We start from the raw sequence: 27757 nt of genomic DNA on the forward strand, positions 1-27757 counted from the left end.
AATATTCTCTTTAAGATTTTTGGAAACAACGCGCTATAGTAATAAAATCTTCCGAAAATAAATTAAAATTGAACTCACTATTTAACTTGTAACCAATTAATCTATAACCTATTTATAACCAATTTATTAAAATTATATAGTCTACAAAACAGTGTTGTGTACTTCCATTTTATTACAAAGGGGATACAACAAAAAAAAATTAAAACCAAATTTTTATTTTCTTTTGAACAAAAAAATTAAGTTAAGTATTATTTTTTGGCGAGATAGTATTGATTAAACTTTGAAGTATACATTGTAAAACACAATTTAAGCCAATATAAAATAAATATATTTCTAGAGTTTAAAACTCAAATGAAGGAAATTAAACTGGTAACCAAAAGGACATCAAAACGACCAACTCATAAGAAGCAAGATGAACTCTTCCATGAACCGGGATACATGAGATATACTAAGTATTCCTACCTGAAGTTAAGTTAAATAATAAGCCATTAATTTTTTTCTTCTAAATTTATAATAAATGTGAGATTACTTTATGGACTATTTTTTTTTGGTATAAACGATTATAAATTCAAACAATAAATTCATTATAATATTGGTATGTTTTTAAATTTACGTGTGAATATATTTATATCCATTATCAAGGTAATATTTTAATTTTTCAATAGATTAATCGTTGTTTACATATATATTTCAATCTCACATAGTTAAAAATGAAAAATTTAAATTTAATGTGATTTATTGATAAATAATTTGTATTCAATATATAAGCTGTAAAACATACAACTATTTATATAATATACAAGAAAAATTTATTGGTAACCTTTTTTGGTTATATCTAAGATGTACATATCTAAAATCACATCAAATTTAAATATCTAAACTTATAAAATAAAAATAAATTGTTTTTTATAAATCTTAGCTGTATTAGAATAATTATTTTTAAAAATAAGACAAATCTTAGGTACTCTAGTTCATACATTGTACATAAATAATCTTAGCTACTCTAGGCATTCTGTTGGAAAAAAGTATATAAATGATTATAAAAAAAGAGTAAAAAAATAACAAAATGACAAGGAAAAAAAAAACAGAAAAAAGGAAAAAATAAAAGCAGCGTCGTAGCGACGCAAAGATTTTTCACATGAGATTCATTTGATTATATAATAAGATCCGTCGTCTCCTTTCTTCCAAGAGAGAATAAATAAAAAGATAAGAAAAACCAAAAACCCATTTTTGCGACTCACAAATCAAATCTAACAATAATGTCTCAGATGGATCCCGATGCAGTGTCCAAGGCCTTCGTCGAGCATTACTACTCCACCTTCGATACTAACCGCGTCGGTCTCGCTGGTCTTTACCAGGAAGCTTCTATGCTCACCTTCGAAGGTCAAAAGATCCAAGGAGTTCAGAGCATCGTCGCTAAGCTCACCTCTCTCCCTTTTAACCAGTGCAAGCACCACATCTCCACCGTTGATTGCCAGCCTTCTGGTCCTGCCTCCGGTATGCTCGTTTTCGTCTCCGGTAACCTCCAGCTCGCCGGCGAGGAGCACACCCTCAAGTTCAGCCAGGTATCTCTCTCTCTCTCTCTCTCTCTTTCTCCTCGATTGATCTATATCTGATTAGATCGTTAGGGTTTAGAAATTGGCTGATAGATCTGTAAATCTGACTATTCCCAAGTTTGAATTTCTCCTGTGACTAGACAGATCCTTCCAATGATGTGTTGCTCCTTGTCATGTGATTCGTTTTGAGCTCCTATTTAGTCTGGCAAATTTAGCTGAGCTCTGAGTTTTGTGGATTAGATTGTAGAGAGATGGCTCCCTCCCTAAGCCAAAATTGATGAGTTTCTTATGACTTTGTAACATTGTTTTATCCAATCTTGTGTATTTCCTGGTTTGTGTTCGTGTGGTGGGAGTATATAAACCTACTTGGCATGTTCCCTGTTTCAGTCATTTGTTAAGTTTCTTGAGCTCCTCTAGTGTTTCTTTATGTAGCAAGCTTGGCTTATATGTATTGTCTGGTTTGGTATTCTTTGGTCTTGATCTAACAACAACACATGTATGAACTGTTTTTTTCATTGTGTGTGCTTTCAGATGTTTCATTTGATGCCGACGCCACAAGGAAGCTTTTACGTGTTCAACGATATATTCAGGTTGAACTACGCCTGAACCATCAAGTCAGATTGTTTTTAGCATACATGATTGTTGTTGCCTTCCTATATACTATATGAGCAATCCTTCTATCATTTCCTGTCTTGTCCTTTTTTGTTTTTATTCCTAGATGATTTACCTTGAGAAGAGAGAAAAAAAACTCTCTCTCTCTCTCTCTCTTGTATTTGGTTTGGATGGTTTGTTCACTTGTGTCATTACAATCTAATGACTTTGATTAAGACACAATTCGTATGGTTTCCAATGTCATTTTGGCTCTTTTTCTTTGTGGGAATATGCTTTTTATCCGAATATATTTAGTCCAAGCTTGGCTTTTGAAAGAGATTTGTCTTCTTTCATGTGTCCTAAAGTCAACTCTATTCATCGCTACAAGACTTGCTAGGAGCTTCAATGAACCCTCTCTGTAAAAAATTCCACAAGTTCCATCAAATTTGATTAAAGTGTGGGTTTGGTTATATTTTGTGTATTGTCGGAGTTGTTTTTGGGGTTGCAGTTGGAGATTGCTTCAAGTTTCCACAATACCTTTACCTGATAAGCTTTGGCAAGTCCGAGTCAGACAAGTCTACTAATTAAGCCACAAAATCCAGCAGCTTCACATACCCAATACGAAAGATCAAATTTTTTTCCGGAAGAAAAGTCTCAGCTTCACTGATTTGACCGTTGATTCAATTCCTCTATGCTCAGGCAGTTAACAATATTCAGAAGGTTAATACAATCTTAAGCTTCTAGTAGGTAACCTGGATTGTTGAAGCACCCAATTAATCTTGGAAGTGAACAAGGCACCCAATTAATATGGAGTCTGCTCTGATTTTAGTGTTTGTGTTCGTTCTTTTTCTAATTATAAAATGATAAACCAAACTAGTTATATATATATATACATAAAAGTTTGAGTTTGGTTCCAGTTAGATGCCGTGTAGCTTTCACCACCCCATCAGATCAGAGAGTCTCTGAAAGTAACTCGCTTTAAAAAATTGACTTCACACGCAACTAAAAAAACACAAAGCGCCAAAAAAATGAAGGAAAAAAAAAAGAGACCTTTTGTCGCAATCTCATACACTATTCACGAGATGACCTCGTTTTATGATGATCATCCTATCTATCCTTTTTCTATATTCCTTATTCTATGTCCCAAACGATTCACTTTTTTTTTTCTCACCATCTCAATCTCCCTGAAGAAAGGAAAAAAAAATGGATTTTTTTTCATATTCTTCGATGAAATCAATGGTGATGCAAGCTCGAGGCTCGTTAAACTCGCGTTTGTCTGAGTTTGAGCCTCTGTTTCTGCTCTTGGCTCCCCTTCTCACTCTTTTCCTCGCTCAGATCATCGGATCTGTCTTGGGCGTTGTGAACGACAAAGGATTGAAAGCGTGTCTTGTCGGGTTTATCATGGGATTCCTCAAGTGAGAATCTTTATATCTTATATTTTTTTTTTTTTTTTTTTTGATGGGGTGAGAGAGACTAATGGTTTTTTTGTGGGAAAATGAAACAGAATGATACCTGGAGTGCAGAATTACATAGATGCTGAGAAACAAAAGGTGGGTGTTTGTGTTTGAATCTTTAGATTGTTCCTGTAATGGCCATTTTTTTTTTTGTTTGTTGTATCTTCTTCTTGTGGGTATTTTAAGTGGAAACATTTCAAAAAATAGAAATGCTTAACAAGCCTTATTAAATGCTCTTCTCTTCCATTTGTCTTTTTTTTCTTTTCTTTTTTAATGTTCTAGATGGATGGCTGCATCACTAGTTAAGGATTTATAATTTATCTGGCATGAAATGGTCCCATGGCTATTTGAAACATGATTTTGATGGTCATTGAATAGTATAGAGTTATGAGCCTCTCATTGTGATCTTAAGTTTTCACTAATATATAAAATTTTACTTGGGATTTGAGACCAGAACCATACTAGCTTCTTTTTTAAGAGCATATGTTTCTTGGTTAGAGAGACTTTCAATGTTTGTTACATCCCACTGTGTCTTTTTTTTTTTTTTTAATATCTGTGTAACGAGTTGATGTTTGTGTTTTTCTAATTCATAGGTTGTTGATCAATTACAATCTGGTAGTAGCTCTAAGAAAAAGAATCGGGCTGAAACATTGCCAGTAAAAGGTCTAGGAGTTGAAGTTCTCGAGAAAATGGAGATTGAAAAGAGGAATGACGCTATTTGGCAAGGAAAATGCTCTGGCACTGTGTATGTCTCTGGTAGTTGATGCCTTTTAAAAAATTAGTTCTTCAAATTTCTTTGTGGTTACGGTGGAGATTAATTAAACTTCCACCACCTTTTCTAACAGATACATAGGTGGAGGCGAGTCTGAAGGACATTTTGCATTGATAAATCAAGCATGTTCAATGTATGTTATAGCAAGATTTTTGCTCTTATCTTCATGGAATATGACTTCTGCTTTTTGTGTTGTTATTCTTGGGTCTGAGAGTGGCGATTTCTTTATTTGTGTATAATATATCATTCAAGTTAACGATGTGTATGGTATGTTTGGATGGTGCTTTCCAGGTTTGCGCATACCAATCCGTTGCATATAGACGTGTTCCAGAGTGTGGTGCGGTTTGAGTCAGAAGTAGTCGCAATGACTGCTGCGTTACTCGGGAGTAAAGAAACGGTTTCAGGAGAACAAATATGTGGAAACATGACGTCTGGAGGAACAGAAAGTATAGTGTTGGCTGTGAAGTCATCTCGTGACTATATGAAGTACAAGAAGGGAATCACACGGCCAGAAATGTATGTTTCATTTCATCCCTCGCTTAACATTGATCAAATATGTACTTTAAACTTAATTGATGGAACAATATTTCATATGTAAGTGTAGGATTATACCTGAATCGGGTCATTCGGCTTATGATAAGGCGGCCCAGTACTTCAACATCAAGTTGTGGCGAGTTCCAGTAGACAAAGACTTCCGAGCTGATGTGAAGGCAATAAGGCGGCATATTAACAGAAACACCATCATGGTAATATTTTGAGTTGCCAGTTGCAATATGTTTTATAAATTTTACCTTTACAGGTTCCATGGTTTAATACTTATGGTCTCTACTACATATCCAGTCCTTGCCTTTTGCATTTTAATGGTTAAAAGATTTAACTTCAGAAGCATTATCACCTTTTATGTATGTTACTGTGATACAGCTTTAAAGTTAGGGCGTGTGCTTTGTTTTTTTCAGATTGTTGGATCAGCACCAGGATTTCCTCATGGCATCATCGATCCTATTGAGGTAAACTGGTTTTTCCTTCTCATGTAATTCTAAAGACATATGTGTTCTTCTACATGCAATGAATGTGTTGGAAACATTCCTTTTTTTCTTTCATTACAGGAGCTTGGTCAACTGGCTCTTAGCTATGGAATATGCTTTCATGTTGACCTTTGCCTTGGTGGTTTTGTGTTACCTTTCGCTCGCAAACTTGGGTATGTGTAACTGTCTTTTTTTCTAGCGGCTTATCAAAGGCCTGCCTTTTTTGCAAATCGGATCTACTTTATAGGTTTAGGACTTAAGAAGCTAAGTTCATAACTTAGAGAAATGATAATTGATAGTTAATGTATGGTATGTGTATGTCTGTTCTACTGCCACTTCTCGTAGTTTCCCCCAGAGCATTGGATCTCAGGTTTACATTAATTTCTTGGTACTATTTAGGTTAATTAGATCATAGAGACTGAATTTTCACCTTTTTCCAGGTACCAGATCCCAGCTTTTGATTTTTCTGTACAAGGAGTTACTTCAATTTCTGTGGACGTGCATAAATATGGTTTGGCTCCTAAAGGAACCAGTACAGTTCTCTACAGAAATCATGAGATCAGAAAGGTAAGTATTTGTTATTTTTCCACTCTTATCAATTTCTCCAGGCTCAGTACCAAGCACATACGATTGGTTTATATTCAGCTCCTGACTTCTGATTCTGCCATGCTTGTTGTGTCACTATTCATTACAAAAACATACCCACAATATTGCTTACTTTTGTTTCCTTGTTGCCTCTGATTGGTGACCACGTTTAAACGAGGCGGTTAGAAAATTTTGAGCGGTTGAAAAAAGAGCGGTTAAAAAGAGAGCGGTTAAAGATAGCGGATAGAAAAGATGGTATGGTTGAAGAGGGTGGTTGAGTATTTTGCTTGATTGATAGCATTATAGCGGTTGAATAGTACATGTTATATTAAATTATAAAAAATTAAATTAATTTAATTCAATAATAAAATATGGAAGAACATATTATATTTTATAACATGAAAACTTAATAACCATTAAATTATAAAAATTGTATGCAATAATAAATATATTTTAAAATTCCTAATTTGAAATATTAATGGTTGTTGTGATGATTATCTAAAACATTTCAAACATATAATTGTAATTTAGTTCTACAATTAGGCTAATTATAAGTTCTTACAAGTGAATCTGTCATTAAATTAAAATTGTGTATATATTTTCAAAGCCTAAATTAGTAACAAAACATAAAAGTTTATCAGACTAATTGAAAATCCAATCAAATTTAACTTCTTCACATGTATTACTACAGACACATTAATATTTTCCACTTTTTTAAAAAATCATCATTATGAACAAATATTTAATGAAAACAAATTGTTTAATCTTCGCTTGCAACTGAAGTTGCCAAATACTCATATTTTTTGGTGGTTGGTTTTCATTTTTTCAACCGCTCAAAATCACTTACAACCACTCACTTTTTCCATCGACTCCAACCGCTCATCTCCAACCGACATGATGATTGGTAGCCATTTGAACATCTCATTTCCAAAAGAGGCGGTTGAGTGCTACCAATCAATTTTGTTTCCCTGAAATCATTCACACTGTCACATTCCTCTTATGAACTTTTGCATATTCTATTCAGTGCTATGCAAAGTATAGTTTTGTGTATTATCTTAACCTGACATGTGAATTTTTTTCCTGCAAATGTCTGCCCCTGCACCTACAAAACAGCACCAATTTGTTGCTGGTAAGTGTGTTTTGCTATTTCTATCTTTAAGAAAACAAGAAGACTTTGAATTCATGCAAATCTGAAACTGTGTTTTATGCAGTAACTGAATGGTCAGGAGGTCTATACGTGTCCCCAACTATAGCTGGGAGTAGGCCTGGTTCTTTGGTTGCTGGTGCTTGGGCTGCAATGATGTCTCTGGGCGAGGAAGGTTTCACAATAGATATCTCACTCTCTCAATCTTCTGGTCATTAAAGTTTTTCAAAGATTAAATGGTTGATTCTGTATGCTACTGTTGTTCAACAGGCTACCTACAAAACACAAGCAAGATAATGGAAGCATCAAAGAGACTAGAAGAAGGGTTCGGAAATTACTTTTTACATGTGCCCTTCTTCAATCGTTTCAATTCTTTATAGTTCTGACTAACTATCGTTATCTGCAGCGTAAGAGAAATCCATGAACTGTTCGTCATTGGAAAGCCAGATATGACAATTGTGGCGTTTGGTTCTAAAGAATTAGATATCTTTGAAGTGAACGACATCATGTCGTCAAAAGGTTGGCATTTGAATGCACTACAGAGACCCAACAGGTAAATCTTAAAAGACCAAAACATTGGTGTTTCTACTATCATAAGACCACATTCCTCTCTTCACTGTTTTGAAACTTTTTGTCCATGTGTCTTTTGGATCAGCATTCATATATGTATAACTCTTCAACACGTCCCTGTAGTCGATGACTTCCTCCAGGATCTGCGTGGAGCTGTAGAGACTGTGAGTCCATTGATGAAATTCTTTTGATTGCCTCTTTCTTTTTCCTCAATTGATCTCTCGTTGTTATTACCTTTTTTTTTAGGTGAAAGCAAATCCAGGACCGATCACTGGAGGCTTGGCTCCAATATATGGAGCTGCAGGGAAGATGCCGGACCGAGGCATGGTGAATGAGCTACTGGTTAGTTTCATGGACAGTCAATATTAAAACCTTTTTTTTTTAAAGATCAAAGAATCATCAAGTGGGTAAACTGGTTTCACATTTCAGTTGCAAGAGCAAAGCATTTGTACATTCACAACCACATTGTTTCATTTTCGCCCTACTAATAAAATTCATCATAATCTCGATATTAAGCAACTAAAAGTGCGTGTTACGTTACACACTCGAATAAAACAAAGATGATCAATCAGATTTGTGATCAGAAGGTTTTGATCTAAGAACTTGAACCGGCTTGTCTTCTTGGCTTTTCGCCAACACTTGGTCTCTTTCTCTGAAGTAATGGTCGAAGGCACGAGGCAGAAACCTAGGGATCAAGAAACAGAGTAGATTCACTCCGAAGTAGCCCAAGTTCGCTATTGCTAAATACCGTCCAAACCAGAACCATGCAACAACCTGAAAAACGATTTCATATGATTTGGTATCAACTGACTCTAAAAAGACTTGCAATTGAGTAAAGACAGGTATTAGATAGTACATTGGGTGTAGCATTCATTGGTAACGACTTGTTGAGCCAGACATCTTTAGACCAACCAATGATGACAAAGATTCTCCAGACTGTGTAGAGCAGTGGGACGAGAGCTCTTACCGGTGGCGAAAACAGAGAAAGGCCACTTATTACATTTTCTGTTAGGATTTGACACGACAGTAGAAACAAGTGCGGTGTCGCTGATCTCACCGCATGATCATCTCCTCTTGCAAAACCACCTAATACGTAAGCTAAAGGCAAGAACAGACCAATCGTTGTCCCCGAAACCACGTACATCCTTTTCATTATCCAGAAAAATTACAACCAAAAAAAAAAAAGATCAAGATTTGAACAATAAACTATAAAAAGGTCATACAATTTTGATCAAGAAAGCAATATAAAAACAGAGATGTTGTTTTTTTTCTTGTGATGGATTTGGAACCTGAAGAGTTTGCTGCCGTGGAAGACTTCACGGGAAGTGGTTGAAACACCATGGGATGGGAAAGCTAAACGCGAAAGGGCGACTATATAGATAGACGCAAACGCTGGAAAAAGCATGTCAAGTATCGGTACGAGACCGCTCGCTGAGAAGACTAGTATGAAGGCAACTAGCTGTAGTTCTATTACCCTCAGTGACCCCATCAAACCGCCACCTCCAGCCGCTGTCATCCCCGACCACAGTCCCTTCTCACCGGAAGATGATGACGTTTTACCCTCGTCAGGTCTTGGACCCACCGCTAGAGTTACGCCTGACATGATTCGATTTTTTTTATAAACAAAGTCTTGTTTACCTTGTGATCTGATGATGATTCAAACAGTAGATAAGAAAGAATGAAGTTGATAGTGCCAGAATGGAATTTATGAAGACGGAGGATCTCTTGTTGACGTAGTTCCACGTGAAAACTTGGGTGATGTACACGTGTCAAAGTGAAGACGTGAGTGTTCATTACCTGCCTTTCAACGTGTCATGTCAATGGCATATGTTGCAATGTTTAATTATTATTACAACATGTTTTAAGACAAAATGGTTAAAAAACAACCCAAGTTCAACAATTTGAAAACAGATAATTAAACTGGGTTGGAAGTAGGTTTCCAGCTTTGTGCTAGTGAAAAAACAAAGCATAAAAAATGATGCAATGTTCCTAATTACGTACTCCGATAACAACAATAGGAAAGCTAATCTATTAATTGTTCTATTTCTCCATGGTCTTTTTATCCTTAGATCGCCGTTGTTATTGCATCGAAAGCCATCTTTAAAATGAACTTCACTAGAACCACAAGCTTACCTAAAACGTAAACCAAAGCCACGAGCACAGACCCGAGCGCTAAGTTGAACACGTTATCTACGGCTGGGCGTACCACACCCGCAAGCATAGCATTCTCGGCGTCCTTTAGCTGGCCTCTCTCGCAATAAGCAGATGCCATCATTGCCACGATTCTGACATCATGCTTGTTGGGGTTCCAACTATAATAAATCTTTTCTGCCTCATTGATATGGTTTAATTTGAGTAAGATATAAAGTACTAATCGATAATCGTTTTCGTACTTGTCGAAATAATCCGACTCCCATATACGGGAAACGTCTTCATCCTTCCCTGCTTCCCCATACAACCGCATCAAGGACTTGTGAGCTAACTTCTTTGACTCGGGATCAACTAGTGATTCCTCGGCTCTTCTCAGCATATTTACTGCCTCAACCACTGATCCATGTCTCAGGTAAGCTTTTGCAATGTCTCTGCACGTTCGCCAATATTCAAATGTATTTGTATCGCACTTTGCTAAAAGCTTCTCCATTTCTTTGATGTTGGATTCGGCTGCGTAAAGCCAGTTTATTGTTTAGCGTGATATTGTCCGGCTCAACGTTGTTGTCTTTCATTTGGCTGAGAATCTTGTGCACCATATCTAGTTTACCTAGCTTAATGTAGAGAGACATCATGTGGTTAAAAGGAGAGGGTTTCGAGAGGTAGCGCAGCTCTATCATCTTCCCAAAGATTGACTCAGCTTTAGCCAGTGTTTTCGAAGACATCATGTGCTTAAAAATATGAGGTTTCGAGCGGTACCCTATCTCCTTCATCTTCCAGAGGGTTGACTCAGTTTCGTCCAATCTTGCGTAGAAGCTTAACATAGTGGTGTAAACAAAGTCATCTCTCTTGTTCTCGGGAATGCTTTTGAAGAATTTCTCTGTTGCTTTTAAACCTAGAATCTTGTCGATCAGATGAAGCCGAGCTGCGAAATCTTCAGGAACTAGATCGCAAACTTTCTGGTTACTCATCCACTCTGATACCTAAACATGCACCACCAAAATAACACAACTAACCAACTACTGATTTGAGAGAATGGAAAGTACAAAAAGGAAGGTTTGGAATAAGAAGAGGAACCTTGAGAGCTTGGGGAAATCGTTTTGAATCGCGGAGGGTTTCAACGATGCGTCTAACATCCGAAGGATTCAATTGATTTCCCTGTTGCTTACATTGCTCCAGCACTGGGACGAATGAAGCCTTTGGATCTTCACCGGCCTTGTCGATATGACGACGGAGGCTGTCGTTAAGCTCTGGCGATGATAGGGTTCCGACAGAGCGCAACAGATACTTCCTGAAAGCTGGAACGGCCCTTGCGCATGGTTGAAAAATTAGCCTCATGATTTAGGCGACAGAGTAAATTAAGGCTTCTCTGAGCTCTGTCTCTCCTTTTTATTTTTATTTTTCGGGTCTTTGTGGTCGACGTGTCGCTCAAGTAATTTTATTTCTTAGTTTGCTGGATAATCCAACAAGTTCATAAGTATATAAACTAAATAAAAATTACTCAAAATACTACAATTTTATTTCTTAGTTTGTTGTCAAAATATCATTATTAATTTAATATTCTAAAAATACCATCAAGAATATTGGTTTTCCAAAAAACCAACAAACACAAATATATTAATTTTCAAGGGTTCAATTTCTTTTTTTTTTTTATATATAGATTTTAGTTAACTATCTTGAGTTTATTGTCTAAATTTTAGGAAGTATGGTTTAATGTTTAGGATTTTAATACTTTTTATAAAACTAAAAACTTAAGTACTACTCCCTCCGTATTTTTTTACTTGTCGTACACAAATTAAGAAAATATTCAATTATCTGTTTTACCCTTTATTAATATATTTTATAATTTTTTCATTGGTTAAAACATTAATACAGCAGAGATAAAACTGGAATATTCACCAAATATTTGCATTGAAAATTTAAAACGATAAATATTATGAAACAAAATTTAAATTCGAGAATGACAAGTAAATTAAAACGGAGGGAGTAGTATTTTTGTGGAAGCCTCTTTGGTCAAATGGTCGATCAATTTGATTAATGCTTGTACACCAAGAAGTCTGAGATTCGATGTACCGATAATACGATTTATTAATTAATTTACGAATTAATTAAGTTGACAAGTTTACAATAGATGTGATATATACGGGTGGGCATTTCGTTTTAATTTTGGATTCGGTTTGGGTTTGGTTCGGGTCGGTTTATTCGGTTTTGGTAAAGCTCTAACCAAACTCAACCGAAGTTAGTTTGGTTTGGTTTGTGTTCGGATCGATTTATGTTTGGTTCGGTTTGGTTTTAGTTTGGTTTGGTTTTAATTCGGTTTAAAAGTCAAATAATGTAACAAAATAAAATTGATTATGGTTTTATAATAGTTAATTAATCAAATAAATTAGAAAATCTATAAAAATAAAATTAATACCTAATATTAAATGTAACTAAATCTATATATATATTGAGTTAATTTATAAAGAAAGTTAAATAAAGTAAAATAGAAACCAAAGGCAAGGGGTAATAAGTAAGATCACATATTTATAATTTTAATAATATTATTAATTGATTTAAGAAACACATTGGGTTATCGGTTCGGTTCGGTTGGGTTGAGAAGAAACATAATCAAATGGTTGGAGTGCATGATTGGGTATGGTTTGGGTTAGTTTGAGTTAGATTGGTTCGGTTTGGTTTGGTTTGGTTCGGTTTAAATGCCCACCCTTAATGATATACAATTAGAGCTGTTCGCCATGATTGAATGCATAGGGAAAGAAGCGTAATAGTTTTCATATTTGCATTAAATAATAATTAGATGACAGAAAAAAAGTACTAATATTTTTGGAGAATTTTCCTAAATTAAAATTAATTGTTTAGAGAGAGTTAATAAGTCCATAATAGGAAACTCAAATGGAACTTAAATTTGGTGTTTTGGGTTAAAATTTTAAACCAGTTCGGTAAGTACTTTGAAGTATAAACCAAATATTCTTCTTGATCACTTTGTCATCGCATCAAAATTTCAGCTTTAAAATAAACTCCACCATAATTCTCAAGACTACATGTCTACATCGTATAAACGAACTCAAAACTACGAGCAGGTGGTGGTCCAATAGAAGTTGGAAAGAATTGGTGGTCGAATCGAAAATGATTACATAAATGACAAATAACATTAGCTTAAAATCACGTGTATACATTTGTCTAAAAGAGTTGGCCACATACTCCCTTTTCCCAATATTTTAAGATCCCATAATAACATGAGACGAACCATGGTGTTTTTTTTTCTAACTTAAAAGAACAATATTCTAAACGAAAACCTGGGCTTGGTTTTAAAAAGAAAAAATCTGTGTCCCTACAAGTTCAGAACCACAAAAGTATTGCCCAAACTAAAAAATAGGTGTTCATCCAATTCCAACCATTCGTTGGTCCCATGGCAGAGAATTACGCGCATCAACAGGGATATTTGAATGGGCCTGTCCTTCCGCATCATAACATTATGTGTTAGTTTCTCGGCGTCCCTTAGCTGGCCTCTCTTGCAATATGCAGACGCCATCATAGACAAAATTCGCACATCAAACTCGTTGTCTCCTTCATGCCACTCTTTTACAATCTTATCTGCCCCATTGATGTCATTTAATTTCAATAAGGAACTAATTACTGATCGATATCCTTCGCTGTTCATGTGGCGAAGATCATTGTGGCAAACGTCGTCCTTGTATAGTTCCCATATGCGGTAAACTTCGTCAGCCTTTTCTGCATCACCGTACAACATCATTAACGACTCGTAAGCTAACTTCTTTGATATGGGTTCTACTGATTGTTCGGCTCTACTCAGCATCCCTATGGCCTTTACCACTAATCCATGTTTCAGATAAGCTTTTGCAATCTCGCAGCTCGTGCGCCAATCCAATGCTGTAGGATCGTGCTCTTTTAATAGCCTCTCCATTGTTTCGATGTTTGTAACAGCTGCGTAACGCCGCAGTTTAAGGTTAAACGTAAGATTGTTTGGCTTGACATTGTTCTCCTCCATTTGGTTCAGAATCTTGTCGATCATATCTCGCTTATCTAGCTGAATGTAAAGAGACACCATGTGGTTAAACGCAGAGGGCTTAGAGAGGTAGCCTAGCTCTCTCATCTTCCAGAAGATGAACTCAGCTTTATCCCGAGTTTTATCAGACCTTGTGTACGAGCTTAAGATAGTGGTGTAAACAAAGTCATCTCTCTTGTTCTCGGGAATGCTTTGGAAGAACTTCTCTGCTGCTTCCAAACCTAGAACGTTTTCGATCAGATGAAGCCGAGCTGCGAAATCTTCAGGAACTAGATCGCAAACTTTCTGGTCACTCATCCACTCTGATACCTAAAACCACCAATAACACAGAAAATTAAACAACTATGTATACAGATTATATCATGAACGATACATTAAATATATTGGGAATGAAACTCGGATACGGTAATTAAGAGAATCAAAACCAAAGAGGAACCTTGAGAGCTTGGGGAAATCGATGGGAATCGCTGAGGGTTTCGATGATGCTTCTGAGATCCGAAGGATTTATATGCTTGCCCTGTTGCTTTCATTGATCCAGCACTGGGATGAATGAAGCCTTCCGATCGCCCTTGGTCGTGGTGATATGACGATGGAGGCTGTCGTTAAGCTCCGGCGAAGATAGGGTTCCGGCAGAGCGAAACAGATACCTCCTGAAAGCTGGAATGGCCCTCGCGCATGGTTGAAGAACTGGCTTCATGCTTTAGGCGGCAGAGTAATAATTTAGAAATTAGGGTTTCTGAGCTCCCTGATCTTTCTTTTTCGCTGAGGTACACACGTTGAGTAAAACTTTTTAATATTACGAACTTTGTTTCTTTCTAGTTTGCTTGTATAGCAACTTCTTGTGTATATAATTATAAAATACAAAAATTAGATAAGAACAAGAAAAAATCGTGTGAAGCTATAATTTTTCAATTAATATCGGACTTAAAAAAAAAAAAAATCTGAAGCTTCATTTTGTTTTCTAGAAACAAATCTTAATCTTTTAAAATATGCATTTAAATTTTTTATTTTCAGTTATGTTTTAATTTTTAAATGCTTTAAATAGTGATTAAACTAAAAGGTATATAGGAAAAATGCCTGAATAATTACAGAAATTTTGAATTCGAAAGGGGAATTGAAGAAAAGGGAAGATTCAACACAAGTTGGAAACTTTCCTTTTTAGACTTTTTGGCTTTCCCTATAAATTCCTAGTATTTTGTCCATTAACGACGAGAAAAATTCATTCTGGTTTTGATTTTATATAGCTAAACAGAAAACAATGGCGATTATCTCTGAGATGGTGGAGGATAGACCCTCGCTGTTGCCGTTTGCAGCAAGTTTTGATCCTTCAAACCCGTTAGGGTTTATAGAGAAGGTCCTTGACTTTATTGGCAGAGAGAGCAACTTTCTCAAGAAAGACCCCGCTGAGAAGGAGATTGCCACTGCCGTTACGGAGAAGAAGAAGAAGATGGAGAAGGAGAGCTTGAAGTTGACGGAAGAGATTACGGAAGTGGAAAAGGAGAGCTTGAAGCTGACGGAGCCGATGGAGGTTGATAAGCCCAAGGAGGAGAAACAGGAATCAGGTCTCATCGTCCCTAACAAAGGGAATGGGCTTGATCTCGAGACATACTCGTGGACACAGAATCTTCAAGAGGTTACGGTTAACATTTCAGTGCCTATCGGGACTAAATCACGGTTTGTTTCTTGTGAAATCAAGAAGAACCGTCTTAAAGTTGGTCTCAAAGGGAAAGATCCAATGATCGATGGAGAACTCTTCCACCCTGTCAAGCCTGACGAGTGCTTTTGGAATATCGAGGATCAAAAGGTCATATCGGTGCTCTTGACGAAGCAAGACCAGATGGAGTGGTGGAAATATTGTGTGAAAGGAGAACCTGAAATAGACACTCAGAAAGTTGAGCCAGAGAGCAGCAAACTGGGTGATCTCGACCCCGAAACTCGCCAGACCGTTGAGAAGATGATGTTTGATCAAAGGCAGAAGCAGATGGGACTTCCAACGAGTGATGAGATAGAGAAACAAGATATGCTCAAGAAGTTCATGGCTCAGCATCCTGGGATGGACTTCTCTAATGCAAAGTTTAACTGATTTTCATTCAATTCTTTTTCTCTTAAATCCATTTTGTGTTCATCAAAACCGGTTTAGTTATGCATATCTGTTTTTTTTGGAGGATAATTTTTAAAATTAAAATGGTTATAAAGAAGATCCAAAGGCGCTTGGCCTTTGTCCCCAAAAGCCATATTATATAGAAAGAATTACTCAAATGTTATTCAAAAGTTGTTTTATTACTCATATCTATAAATTTTTTTGAAAATTACTCAAATGTTTAGTGCCCTGGGTGTAATTACAATTTACCTCTTGGGTTTTGTTTTTCGATTTCGGTCAGAAAAAAAAAATATACACATCAGCAAATTAAAATACACATCATATATGATTTAACATGTCATTAAGCAGTTTTTTTTCAGATCAACATTTATTTTTTCTTGTTTATAATTTTATATCAAAGAGAGGGAAAGTGAACAGTGAAAACTGTTCACAAACCGCCAATACTAAAAAAAAAAAAAACTCTTCTTCGTGGTCTCTCGTCGCCGGTCACACTTGTCATTGTCCACTCTGTCGCCGTCAATCTCTCGTCGTCATCTCTCGCCGTATTTGCTCGCTCTCTCTCTATTCGTCGTCGCAGTCACTCTCTTCGTCGTTGCACTCACTCTCTTCGTCGTCGCCCTCTCTTTTTTCGTCGTCGCACTCTCTTTCTTCGTCGTCGCTCTCTCTCTCTTCGTCGTCTTCGTCTTCGTTTAAACGTTCCGGTATGTGTCGAATGTTTAGTTTCGATTTTTCCGGCTGAATGTGAGTTTTTATCGATGATTTACGGCTGATTGTCGCCGTCTCTAATGACGGCTGGTTTGTTAGATATATTCGATTCGATGGCTGATTTACTTTTAGGGTTTACGGCTGATTTGTTAGATCTATTCGATTTGATGGCTGATTTGTTTGTTGATGTGGCTGAGTTACGGCTGAGTTTTGTATTGGTGACCGAATTATTTTGTGCTTTAGATCTGAGTTATTTATTTGTGGCTGAGTTATGTTATGCTTTGTGTATGAGTTTGTTTTATGTTATGGCTGATTTATTTTATGATTTACTTATGAATTATATTATTTATCAGATGTCGATGGTGATTATTTCTGAAGAACAAGCAAGGGATTACCTCCCAAGACTATACGTTGAAGGAAACTCTAATCTAGAGTTTAGAGAAATTAATACCAATCCCATCATTTATACTAAAACAATAAATCAAAAGACGTCGTTTAACAATACTATACATTACGGCTGAGTTATGTACTTTATACGACTGACTTAGGGTGGTATATTAAATTAACATTGATGTTACGGCTGAGTTATGTAGCAGCCATATTAATTGTGTTACGGCTGAGTTATGCAAAGGCCATATTAATTTATTATATACATTCTCGAGAATACAAAAAGTGTTGTTGGGGAGACGCAAACTATAATAATGTTTCTTGTTATCATCCACACGCGTAATAAATACATTTTTAAAGATTTATTATTAAAAAGAATTCAAAATTTGAATTCAAATTTTAGAAATTTATTTAAGAAAATTTGACTACATGGCTGAGTTATCAAAATAAACGGCTGACTTATGAGATATTTGTAAATTAAAAATTTTATAACTCAAAATTTAAATTTACAATGGAAATATGTATATTACTATTATTATAACCAATAAAAAGTAATAATTATAGACAAAGAGCGATTTTTACATATTCTGATCAAAATGTGTCAAACAGTCAAAACATGACATTTAGGGGTTAGGGTTAGGGTTAGGGTTAGGATTTGTGGTGTAGGGTTCATATTTCCAACATTATGGATTTTAATTTAACAGTTTGGTGTTGGTTCTAATGTGTTTGATTTAAGGTGGTAATTTGGGTTTACTAATATGATAACCATTTAAAATTTTAAAATTTTTGAAATTACTATTCGGTTATCTCCGGTTATGGGCCGGTTAGATTAATATATAACCATAAATAACCAAAATGTTATCCAAATTAGGTAGATTAACTTAATATAACCGATATTAACCTGCATATAACCGTAATTAATCGAAAATACCAATACAAAAAATACCAAATTGGGGAAAGTTAGTTTTTCGGTTCGGTTCGGTTTGTTCGGTTATTTAGTCTTATAATTGGAGTCATGGCTGAGTTATATTTTATGACGGCTGAATTTTAGGGTCTTCTCATTAATATGAAAACGTATTCTTCTTTCTTTCCTTGATCTTTCGTTCTCCTAATAAATATTAAAACGTCTATCGATGTCACAAAAAGTGTTGTTAGGGAAACGCGAAAAATCACTAATTTTGTGCCTGCTCAAATCCACACGCATAATAAATTCATAGAGTGAGCTTTTTTCACAATATATAATTCAAAATAATTAAATAATGATTATTCGAATTTTATTTTTGAAAACGTATTTCTCCAACCAAATAAAAAGGTATATTTATAGACTTAGAGTGATTTTTACACATTCTAATTTGAGGGTTGGCTGAGTTATGAGATATTCACGACTGAGTTATGTAAAAAATTTAGATAAAGTGATGACTGAGTTATCAGATATTGTGGTTGACTTATCGAACTTTATGGTTGAGTTATCATTCCGTAATGACTGAGATATCGAAATAACGAATAATTTATATTAATATGAAGGTACAACATAAACGAAATCAAAAAAAAAAAAAACACAAAATCATAGTTCATAGTTCATATAGAAGACGACACAAAAGTACAATGGAAATCACTTTATGAAACCGACGTCATATGGGCCAAATTCTTCAAACATATGGACCAAATCATTCCAAACTATGTTGCTCAGCATCTCGGGTTTATTGCCACCTTTCGCCCATATCCTCTTGAGAGCACGCATCTTGGATCTGAATAACGTTCTAGCCACCAAATTAAACTGCGTCCAGACCGTTAAAGTATGCTTTGGATCCCACGTGTATTTACGCTACAATTAAAGGAAAGAAACGGTAAGAGTATAGAATAATATCAATATGGTGGTTTGTTTTAGTGATCTTACTGCGAGGAGGATAATCCATCGTCTCTTAAAATGGAAGGGAATCAAGCGGGACATCGGCCATGCACGGTGCAAGTTGTGTTGAAGTATTCCTCCAATCGCGATAGAGAGAACGTGAAGGAACTTGAACCACGTAACAATGGTTGTGTCAACCCAGGAACCCACACCAGGGTTTAGAACCGAAATATTCCCCCGATCAGTGGCGCAAATGATCGCTTCGACATCTCTCAAAAACTGTCCATTGATATGAGGAACAACTTCCATGTCGATAGGAAGATGTAACAGATAGACAGATCTGTGATTTAGGAGTGTATAAAGTGAAACAATAGAAACGAAGAATGAGATGAAAGAGAGTCAGACATATGAATGAGGAGAATATAAATGAAAAACAATATGAAAACGAAAGGTCACGTCTATTATTAGGTTAAATTATGATTTCCCGCCAAAATATTGCTTGACGGTTGAGTTATAGTTTGACGGGAAAACGAAAGGTCTCGTCGATCCATGTAATGGCTGAGTTATAGTGAGTTATGGCTGAGGTATTACGAGAAACAATCTGAAATTAGAAACGAAAGTAGATGGCAGATTTATATGATGGCTGAGTTATCACTAGGAATAATCTGGAAGTAGATGACTGTTATATATGACTTGATGGCTGGGTTATAATATTTACGGGAAAACGAACGTTCTATTCGACTCATGTTACGGCTTATTTATAGTAAAGTTATGGCTGAGAGGGAAAGTGAACAGTTAAAAACTGTTCACAAACCCCGTGGAAAAAAAAAACTCTCTCTCTTTCTCGTCGACGAAATCTCTCTCTCTCTCGACGAACCCTAAACGATAAAAAAACTCTCTCTCTCTCATTCTCTCTTTCTCTCTCCGTCGTCGCTGTCTTGTTTGTTTCCGTCTAAGCCGTCTCGTCTTCGAGTTCCGGTATGTGTCTTCCTCTAGTTTACGGCTGCTTTACGGCTGAGTTATGTATTTGTGGCGGAGTTATTATATGCATTGCGTCTGAGTTTGTCATATTTTATGACTGATTTATTTAATGCTTTACTGCTGAATTATATTTATCAGATGGCTAAGGATATTTCTGAAGAACAAGCAAGGGATTACCCCCCAAGACTTTGGCCAGAAATGAAGTCTATTATATATAGTAAACAAATTAATACCAATTTCAAGATGTTAGATTTCCGTCATATTAGGGTATCTATAGGACAAGATGCGTGGGATGAAACGAAGAAAGTACTTATTGGAATAATCTCTAAGCTAGTTGATAGCCAATTCGTCTGGTCTGGTAATGTTGTACATTTCCTACTATGTAACCAGTTAAGGGTACATAAGAAGGAGCTTTGGTTTGTGGTCGGTGGTCAACCTATCAGGTTTGGGTTGAATGAATTTGCTCATGTCACGGGGTTAAACATAGACCCAATGCCGACAGAACGGTTTGAACTTGAAGAGGAACACAAAGCGTTCTTCAGACTTTTGCAAGTGCCTGGTGGGGAAGGTCCATCATTAAATGAACTCAGGGAAGCATTAAACGTGTGCCGGGGATGGAAAAACCCTAATTATCGTAAATGGTTGGGGCTGTTGCTTCTTCAACACATTGGACTTTATGGTTTGCATCATAACTCTAGAATTCCATATGAAAGTGCGAAAAGAGTTTTTGATGATGAAGCGATGAAGACTTATCTGTGGGGTCGGTCAGCATTTGAAGGTCTTGTTGATTCTATAAAGATGTTGAAGCCTACGGGAAAGTCGTACACCCTTAGTTGTTTTACACCCGTGTTACAGGCTTGGGCGTATGAGTCCATCAAATGCTTTGGAGATCGGTTTGGGAATGCATCAGCTGAAGATGATGCCATACCGTTGCTTCGATGGCGTGGAAACGGTACACGTTCAACGATGGAAACGGTTATTGCTGAAGAGATCAAAGAGCTTGGTGAGGTAAGGTTTTGATTGTGTTATGATAGAATGATAGTTACTGGCTGATTATTGTTTAAATGATGGCTGATATATGGTTTAGCAGTGGTTGAGTGATTAGCGGCTGTTATGACTGAGTTATTATTTAGTATAGTAAGTGCTGAGTTATGGCTGAGTTATTGTTCTTTTAGGGCTGAGTGGTTTTACACCCGTGTTACAGGCTTGGGCGTATGAGTCCATCAAATGCTTTGGAGATCGGTTTGGGAATGCAAGAAAAGAAAAATATGGTGGCATACCGTTGCTTTAATGGGGTGGAAACCGTACACGTTCAATGCTGGAAACCGTAATTGCTGAAGAGATCAAAGTGCTTGGTGAGGTAAGGTTTTTAAGTCACGATTGAGTTAATGTTTTGTGTTGACCGAGTTATGGTTTAGTGATGGCTGAGTTAAAACTTAATGATGGGTTTCATAATCTCTTATGTAACAGCTGCGTTTGACTAAAATATTTATGAAGGATGATGTAAGGGAGCTATTTCATACGTGGCCAGGTCAAGAAGATGACCCTGCACTTGATCGCCTTATCCAAGACATACATGAGGGTAAGTTTGTAAAGGGTAAGTTTGTTAAGGGGAGTGATAAGAAGAAAAAGCGAGAAGCTAAAACAGATGTTGAGTCTGAATCTCCTCCCGCAAAAAAGCAGACAGTCCAGAAGGTGGACGTTTCAAACAGTCAGGGTGGTGAATCTGGTGAAGGAGCTGCACAGAAGAGGAAGAAGAAGAAGAAAGGAATAAAGGTAAGTGATATGGTATATAGTGTGTTTATATTATATGTAATCTTTCGTTAGCTTGTTTACGATGGTTTATGTATTTGTTTCAGTGTGCTACTGAGGAGGAAGATGCTGGAGAAGATGGGTCGGTTGCAACTATCGTTGAGTTGGTGTCTAATTTAACCTTAAGGTTTGACATTTTTGAAAAAAACATTGCTTTGGATCTGGAGAAGAAGATTGGAGATAAAATAGAACAGAGGATGTAGGAAAGGATTGATACCAGGTTTGGACCTTTTGAGAGTGAAATCAAACAGATGAAAGAGCATGTGCTTTCCATGGGTGTTGGGCAAACTTACCAAAACACTTATGATGCGTGTTCAAATTTCAAAATAACGAGCCTGTTACCAGAATACCTTCGGGAAAATCTACAAACACCAAAAGGTCCACCAGTCATTCCAGGAAAAAAGCAAGAAAACTACTCTGTCAACAGTCCTCTGGTAATGTCTGATTTATCTTAATTTTATGTCTGAGTTATCATTATCTGAATTATGTCTGAATTATGTTCGCTATGTCATACAGGTAGATGGCAGTGGTTTGGATGGGATTAGTAGGAATCTGAATAAAGGATCAAAGATGATCCTCTTAATTTTGTTGAGATGTCTCCAACTGCTACGAAACCAAATCAACGGCTGAACACGTGGAAAAATGCCAAAGATGCAAAGAAGGACAAAGAATTAGATTGAAAGAAGGCCAAAGAGGTTGCCGCAAGGAAGGCCAAAGATGAGGCGGCGGCTGCAAAGAAGGCCAAAGAGTTGGCGGCAAAGAAAGTCAAAGAGTTGGCGGAAAAGAAAGTTGGAGATAATCCGCAAAAGAGAAGAGGTAGAAAGACTACTAAGCCTACTGCCGTGAAGCCGTTGCAATTTGTAGAACCTGTTTTGATTGAGGGAGAAGCCAAAGCTGGTGCAAAAGTTGATGCAAACGCTGGTGCCAACGCTGTTGACAACAATATATGTGATATGACAGCCGAGTTAATGGCTGAAAACGATGTCCTTGAACCTGAATCTGAGGATGATGAGGAGGAAAAGATTAGTCTTGATAGAATTAAAGCTTTAAGGCTGGAGAGTGTTAAGCTGTCCCCGGATGGAAGTGCATTGAATACACAACAAGCTACACAAGCAAGAATTTTTCCTTATATTGGAGACAACAGACTGACGTGCATGAGGAAGAACTCTGTACCTGGAGCTGGAATATATGATCCTCTAGCACCGGTTGATCCGATCAAGTTGAAAAAACTTTTGGAGTACCTAAAGACAGCCGAGTATGACCTTTTAGACCCTTGTTAATCACAGCTTGTTAACATTATATTAACCTGTCCTTATTTGTTTCTTAGGGATACATCATTAGGCAAGTCAACACCAAATATTGAATTCTATAGGACTCTCATCACTGAAAGAAAGAACTGGCCAGTGAAGCATGATACATTTGGGTGGTTGTCTGATGAAGTAAGTTTAACTTGATGTCTGAGTTATTATGTTTACGGCTGAGATATAATGACTTGACGGCTGAGTAATAATGTTTACGGCTGAGATATAATACATAATGACTGAGTTGTTAGTGTTGGCGGCGGAGTTATAATACATAATAGCTGATTTGTTATTGTTTACGACTGACTTATATTACATTATGGCTGAGTTGCTGTTCTTTACTCAGTTTTCTGTTTTACAACACATGGGCGCGTTTATGAGACTCCTCAGTATTAAGTACAACCGAGATCCATTCCCATAACATAACAAACGCATTTCGTTTGTAGACCTGTGGTTCACCAGAACGATGGTTCGTGACTATGCTCAGTTCGAGATGAAACCCAAACTGTTTAAATTCAATGGCAATTGTTACGAAGAGTTAGTTAAAGGTTTGATACCTTCAGATCAACCGACTAATTTGAAGTGGATAGAAGATGTGGATCACCTGTATATTGCTCCACAAACTGGAGGCAATCACTGGGTGGCGCTGCACGTGGATCTCATCAGAAGGCATATTGATTGCTATGATAGCATCGTGGGTCAAGCAAACAAAGATAATGATATTAGAATGATGAATGCTTGTAGGGCGTTTGCGCGGATGATTCCAGCAATGATGAACGAGAACGTTCCTGACAAATGGCGTACACCTACTTTTAGTCAGTTCAGTTTCAGGAGGAAGAGTGTCTCCAAGGTCCCTCAAAACATACAAGTTGGTGACTATGGCGTGTATGCTATAAAGTTTGTAGAATGTCTAGCGTTTGGTTTGACTTTCGATGGCATATGTGATCATAATATCTAGGCTATATGGGTTAAAATGGCAGCAGAAATCTACGATGAGGCACCTGATTTTATGAGTAAGGTTAAATAAGAAAGAATTACGTCCTTCGTTTCGTTTCTTTTGGTAGGAATTGTACTATGATATGTAAAATATTTGGATTTCTTTTGGTAGGAATTGTACTTGGATTTGTAAAACTTTGATTTGTCTATTTTCAAAATTATGGCTGATTTACGGTTAAGTTACGGCTGATTTATATACTTCACACGGCTGAGTTATGAATTATAATTGAATTATATACTTCGTACGGCTGAGTTATGAGATATTAAAACGTCACTCGATATCACAAAAAGTGATATCACAAAAAGTGATATCACAAAAATTAGTTTTCCGGTTCGGTTCGGTTTGGTCGGTTCAGATCCACACGATAATAAATTCATAAAGTGAGCTTTTTTACAATATATTATCAAAATAATTAAATAATTAATATTTGAATTTAGATTTTTTTTTGTAAAAGTATTATTCTAACAATTGAATATTACAATTATGATTACTTAAAATTTAAACAATAGGAAAACGAAAGGTCACGTCTATTATTAGGTTAACTTATGGTTTCCCGCCAAAATATTGCTTAACGGCTGAGTTATAGTTGGAAAAACAAAAAGTAAAGTCGAATCATGTGATGGCTGAGTTATGGTATTTACAGTAAAACGAAAGGTCTCGTCGAGTCATGTCACAGCTGATTTAAAGTAAAGTTATGGCTGAGTTATCACAAGAAACAATCTGTCTGTACCTACTGACTCATTCTCTGGCTGCTATATGTATTAACTCATTAAATTCATCTTCCAAATAAATTTCTTGTATTCTGCCCAACCAAATAATATGTCCGCTCGAGCACCCAAGAAGCTCCACTCGAGCCCTATGTCCGCTCGAGAACCCAAGATGCCGGATCTCCTCGATGATGTTTTCATAAAAATAGTTTCCCTTGCTGCAGAAGATCGATGGTGGTCACTTGCTTCTATTTTAAGGGCTGGTCGTAGGGGAAAAAATGCAATATACAATAAAGAAGTTCTAAAGACAGTTGATATCTATTGCCTTTGTACTGATCCATGAGAAATCAACACATCAAATGCCCCTGATGATGGCCTCCAAATTGAAGGGCGGTACAGGCCTTTCTTCGTCAGATGCTTTGACGCCAACAACCCCATTACCATTTACTACGAAGGGCTAAGGGTTGTGGTTGAGGATAGAGATATCCAGCGTGGGATTGATATTCTCAGTCGTATTGTACCGGCCGATGCTGATGCCACCTTAGCATGTGGGGTACTAAGTATATGTCAAGGGAATGAGTTTATGGCTGTCCATTACCTCCAGCTGTTTGATGGACACCATTATCCTCTGCTGTCTACGGGTGTTAGGGCAACCAGTGATTATTTTCTGTTTGCGTTATCTCGTTATAAGACGGCCCGGAAATATTCATACACAGCCTCCCATTGTTATCCTGACAGCCCGTTACTCCCTTCACCTGCTTGTGCTGTGATGTGTTATTTGGATAACGGTCGCCATTTTCCCGGCTATGGAGACTGTTATAGAATCATGTTCAAATACTGTTACCTTTGGTGGTTGTCCCTTTAAGTATCTGAGATCCTTTAGGGTTTCCAGCAGTGATTTTCAGCAGTAATTTCCAGTCTGTTTAATTTAAAATAATTATTTTCCATTCCTTAGGCGAGTATCTTTTTCATGTATTAAAGGTCCCTGTTATCCACCTTTTTATGCTTCCACATTTTCCTTTTAGTATCTCCTCTCATTTAACGGCTGAGTTATAGTAATGTTATGGCTGAGTTATCACCAGAAACAATCTGGAAGCAAACGACTGATTTAGACGAATTTACGGCTGAGTTATAAAATATGCGAGAAAACGAAAGGTCATGTCACGGCTGAGTTAGTGTAAGTTATGGCTGAATTATCGCAAGAAACAATCTGAAAGTAAATGGCTGATATATATGACTTGAGGGGAAAACGCGTAATGGCTGAGATATTAAACATTACAAAAAAAAAAAAAGTTCAGAGTTCATAAAGAAGACGAGACGACAGTACAATGGAAGATAGTTTTTAAAACCGATTAAGAGTAGGAGGAACCAGGAACTTTTAGTTTCTCCCAATCAAGAGGAGGAGGAACCACACACTGTCTGACATCAGCCTCCGCAATCTCTCTCATAACCTCTAACCTTTGGTGCTCTGTCTCTAAGTTGACAAGTTCTCCACCCAAGATTTGATTCACTTAGGATATTTGAGCGTCGATTAGTTCCACTTGATGCTCGAGGGCGTTCTTCTCTTCCTTCTTCTTCATATGATCATTCATCATATGCAGAACTGCTTTGTAGCGATCAGCTGTCTCCGCCTCGGCCTCGACTCTTGTCTGAGTAAAAGCTTCGGACACGGCCAATAGTGCTTCCTCTTCCCACTTGAAATCTGCATTTCATTGACGTTTACTAGAACTTGTTCCGACCACTTGAATGTCTTTGTCTCCCCACTGTGCCTTGCGTTTTTGACGTCTACTGGAGATTTGAAGGTGGACTGATCGACGAAGATGCAATATTTATAGGTGTAATGAGCGGAGACGAAGAAACCGAAACGATACAACACATCTATTATTAGGTTAACTTATGTTTTCCCGCCAAAATATTACTTGACGGCTGAGATATAGTTTTACGGGAAAACGAAAGGTCCCATCGATTCATGTTACAGCTGAGTTATATTGAATAATGGTTGAGTTATCAAAAGAAACAATCTGAAAGTAAATGACTCATTTATATTACTTGACGGCTGAGATATAAAACTTACGGAAAAACGAAAGGTCTCGTCGATTCATGTGACGGCTGAGTTATTGTAAGATATGGCTGAGTTATTACTTGAAACAATCTGAAAGCATACGATTGATTTATACGACTTGTAATAGTTTTTCGGGAAAACGAAAGGTCGCGTCGATGCATGTGACAGATGAGTTATAGTGATTTATCAATATGTTATAGCTGTGTTTTCACAAGAAACAATCCTCTCAAAGGTTTTATCTGGCCACTCGCGATGTTGAACCAAGACGTGATTCAAGAGATCCTCTCTTATTGTTCAGCGACGGAGATTGCAAGATTCCGTCTACAAAAACAAAGAGTGCAACAAACGAAGTTACGAGTTGAGATTTATCGATCATCATCTCCATAGAGCCAACTCTGTTTTCGGCTATTTTGTTCATTACGAGGACAAATGGTTTAGGTATCGGCCCCGTTTTGTCCCCGACGTTGAAGCAGAACAAGAAGAAAAAGGAGATAAAACCCAAATCTCGCTTCAGTTTCTTCCTTAGAACAACGCAAAGATCAAAGCTTGTGATACACATCATGGGATTTTGATCTGTATCGGTGATAGGTTTAAAGGAGCGAAAACGATACCAAGGTACATCGTTTGTAAACCTGCCACAAAGCAGTTCCGGATCACACCAAACCCTAAAACTCGATATCTGATGATCGCAACCGGTTTAATGGTGATTTCTTTAAATCCGTTTCGGTATAAGATCATTAGGATTTCTGAAAATAAATGGCTGATTTATTTCAATGTCACGACTGAGTTATAATATTTATAGGAAAACGAAAGATCTCGTCTATTATTAGGTTAACTTATGGTGATCCGCCAAAATATCGCTTTACGGCTGAGTTATAATATTAACGGGAAAACGAAAGGTCATGTAAATGTAACGGCTGAGTTATAGTGAGGAATGGCTGAGTTATCACAATAACAAATCAGCAAGTAAATCGATGATATAT

At 36.8% G+C, this 27757-nt stretch overlaps 4 protein-coding genes and 3 pseudogenes across 6 annotated transcripts; 4 read left to right on the forward strand and 3 right to left on the reverse strand.

Moving 5' to 3' along the window:
* Positions 1 to 1057: 1057 nt before the first annotated feature.
* LOC104741404 (nuclear transport factor 2B) lies at positions 1058 to 2411 on the forward strand. Its single transcript, XM_010462263.3, has 2 exons — positions 1058 to 1565; positions 2088 to 2411. The coding sequence occupies exons 1-2, from the start codon at positions 1260 to 1262 to the stop codon at positions 2160 to 2162; spliced, it is 381 nt and encodes a 126-aa protein (XP_010460565.1). The 5' UTR covers positions 1058 to 1259; the 3' UTR covers positions 2163 to 2411.
* Positions 2412 to 3062: 651 nt separating this feature from the next.
* On the forward strand, positions 3063 to 8208 carry LOC104741406 (sphingosine-1-phosphate lyase). 2 transcript variants are annotated; one of them, XM_010462266.3, is made up of 15 exons: positions 3063 to 3562; positions 3652 to 3697; positions 4195 to 4346; positions 4447 to 4506; positions 4665 to 4889; positions 4978 to 5119; positions 5330 to 5380; positions 5480 to 5571; positions 5839 to 5965; positions 7097 to 7112; positions 7195 to 7302; positions 7398 to 7452; positions 7534 to 7680; positions 7783 to 7861; positions 7944 to 8208. In XM_010462266.3, the coding sequence occupies exons 1-15, from the start codon at positions 3351 to 3353 to the stop codon at positions 8064 to 8066; spliced, it is 1635 nt and encodes a 544-aa protein (XP_010460568.1). In that variant the 5' UTR covers positions 3063 to 3350; the 3' UTR covers positions 8067 to 8208. The 2 variants fall into 2 exon arrangements, with proteins under 2 accessions (XP_010460568.1, XP_087340885.1); XM_087484759.1 differs by having other exon boundaries at positions 3225 to 3562; positions 4195 to 4357.
* Positions 8102 to 9378, reverse strand: LOC104741407 (uncharacterized). The gene is made up of 3 exons (XM_010462267.3): positions 8987 to 9378; positions 8554 to 8842; positions 8102 to 8471 (listed from the first exon to the last, which is right to left on the reverse strand). Exons 1-3 carry the CDS (start codon positions 9298 to 9300, stop codon positions 8262 to 8264), a joined length of 813 nt encoding a protein of 270 aa, XP_010460569.1. The 5' UTR covers positions 9301 to 9378; the 3' UTR covers positions 8102 to 8261.
* A 384-nt stretch (positions 9379 to 9762) lies between these two features.
* LOC147928113 (putative pentatricopeptide repeat-containing protein At1g28020) lies at positions 9763 to 11183 on the reverse strand. Its single transcript, XM_087486022.1, has 3 exons — positions 10923 to 11183; positions 10456 to 10828; positions 9763 to 10358 (listed from the first exon to the last, which is right to left on the reverse strand). Exons 1-3 carry the CDS (start codon positions 11181 to 11183, stop codon positions 9763 to 9765), a joined length of 1230 nt encoding a protein of 409 aa, XP_087342148.1.
* Positions 11184 to 13176: 1993 nt separating this feature from the next.
* On the reverse strand, positions 13177 to 14402 carry LOC104743575 (putative pentatricopeptide repeat-containing protein At1g28020 pseudogene; annotated as a pseudogene).
* Positions 14403 to 14499: 97 nt separating this feature from the next.
* LOC104741409 (protein BOBBER 2 pseudogene) lies at positions 14500 to 16072 on the forward strand (annotated as a pseudogene). Its single transcript, XR_015579579.1, has 2 exons — positions 14500 to 14639; positions 15117 to 16072. The product of XR_015579579.1 is annotated as a protein BOBBER 2 pseudogene (transcript).
* A 10954-nt stretch (positions 16073 to 27026) lies between these two features.
* LOC147928114 (F-box protein At5g41720 pseudogene) lies at positions 27027 to 27567 on the forward strand (annotated as a pseudogene).
* The last annotated feature ends 190 nt before the right edge of the window (positions 27568 to 27757 follow it).

Source organism: Camelina sativa, chromosome 14 (assembly GCF_030686135.1).
Source record: "Camelina sativa cultivar CO46 ecotype springtype chromosome 14, ASM3068613v1".
Classification (NCBI taxonomy): Eukaryota; Viridiplantae; Streptophyta; class Magnoliopsida; order Brassicales; family Brassicaceae; genus Camelina; species Camelina sativa.

Excerpts from the sequence above, each read along its gene's own strand:
- LOC104741404 (XM_010462263.3), top strand. The coding sequence starts at position 1,260 with ATGTCTCAGATGGATCCCGATGCAGTGTCCAAGGCCTTCGTCGAGCAT. Across the intron at positions 1,566-2,087 it reads ACACCCTCAAGTTCAGCCAG|ATGTTTCATTTGATGCCGAC; the intron begins GTATCTCTCTCT and ends GTGTGCTTTCAG.
- LOC104741406 (XM_010462266.3), top strand. The coding sequence starts at position 3,351 with ATGGATTTTTTTTCATATTCTTCGATGAAATCAATGGTGATGCAAGCT. Across the intron at positions 4,890-4,977 it reads GGAATCACACGGCCAGAAAT|GATTATACCTGAATCGGGTC; the intron begins GTATGTTTCATT and ends ATGTAAGTGTAG. Across the intron at positions 7,453-7,533 it reads TCAAAGAGACTAGAAGAAGG|CGTAAGAGAAATCCATGAAC; the intron begins GTTCGGAAATTA and ends CGTTATCTGCAG.
- LOC104741407 (XM_010462267.3), bottom strand. The coding sequence starts at position 9,300 with ATGTCAGGCGTAACTCTAGCGGTGGGTCCAAGACCTGACGAGGGTAAA. Across the intron at positions 8,843-8,986 it reads CACGGCAGCAAACTCTTCAG|GATGTACGTGGTTTCGGGGA; the intron begins GTTCCAAATCCA and ends GATAATGAAAAG. Across the intron at positions 8,472-8,553 it reads CAATGAATGCTACACCCAAT|GTTGTTGCATGGTTCTGGTT; the intron begins GTACTATCTAAT and ends ATCGTTTTTCAG.
- LOC147928113 (XM_087486022.1), bottom strand. The coding sequence starts at position 11,183 with ATGAGGCTAATTTTTCAACCATGCGCAAGGGCCGTTCCAGCTTTCAGG. Across the intron at positions 10,829-10,922 it reads GATTTCCCCAAGCTCTCAAG|GTATCAGAGTGGATGAGTAA; the intron begins GTTCCTCTTCTT and ends GTGCATGTTTAG. Across the intron at positions 10,359-10,455 it reads GTCTCTCTACATTAAGCTAG|CCGAATCCAACATCAAAGAA; the intron begins GTAAACTAGATA and ends GGCTTTACGCAG.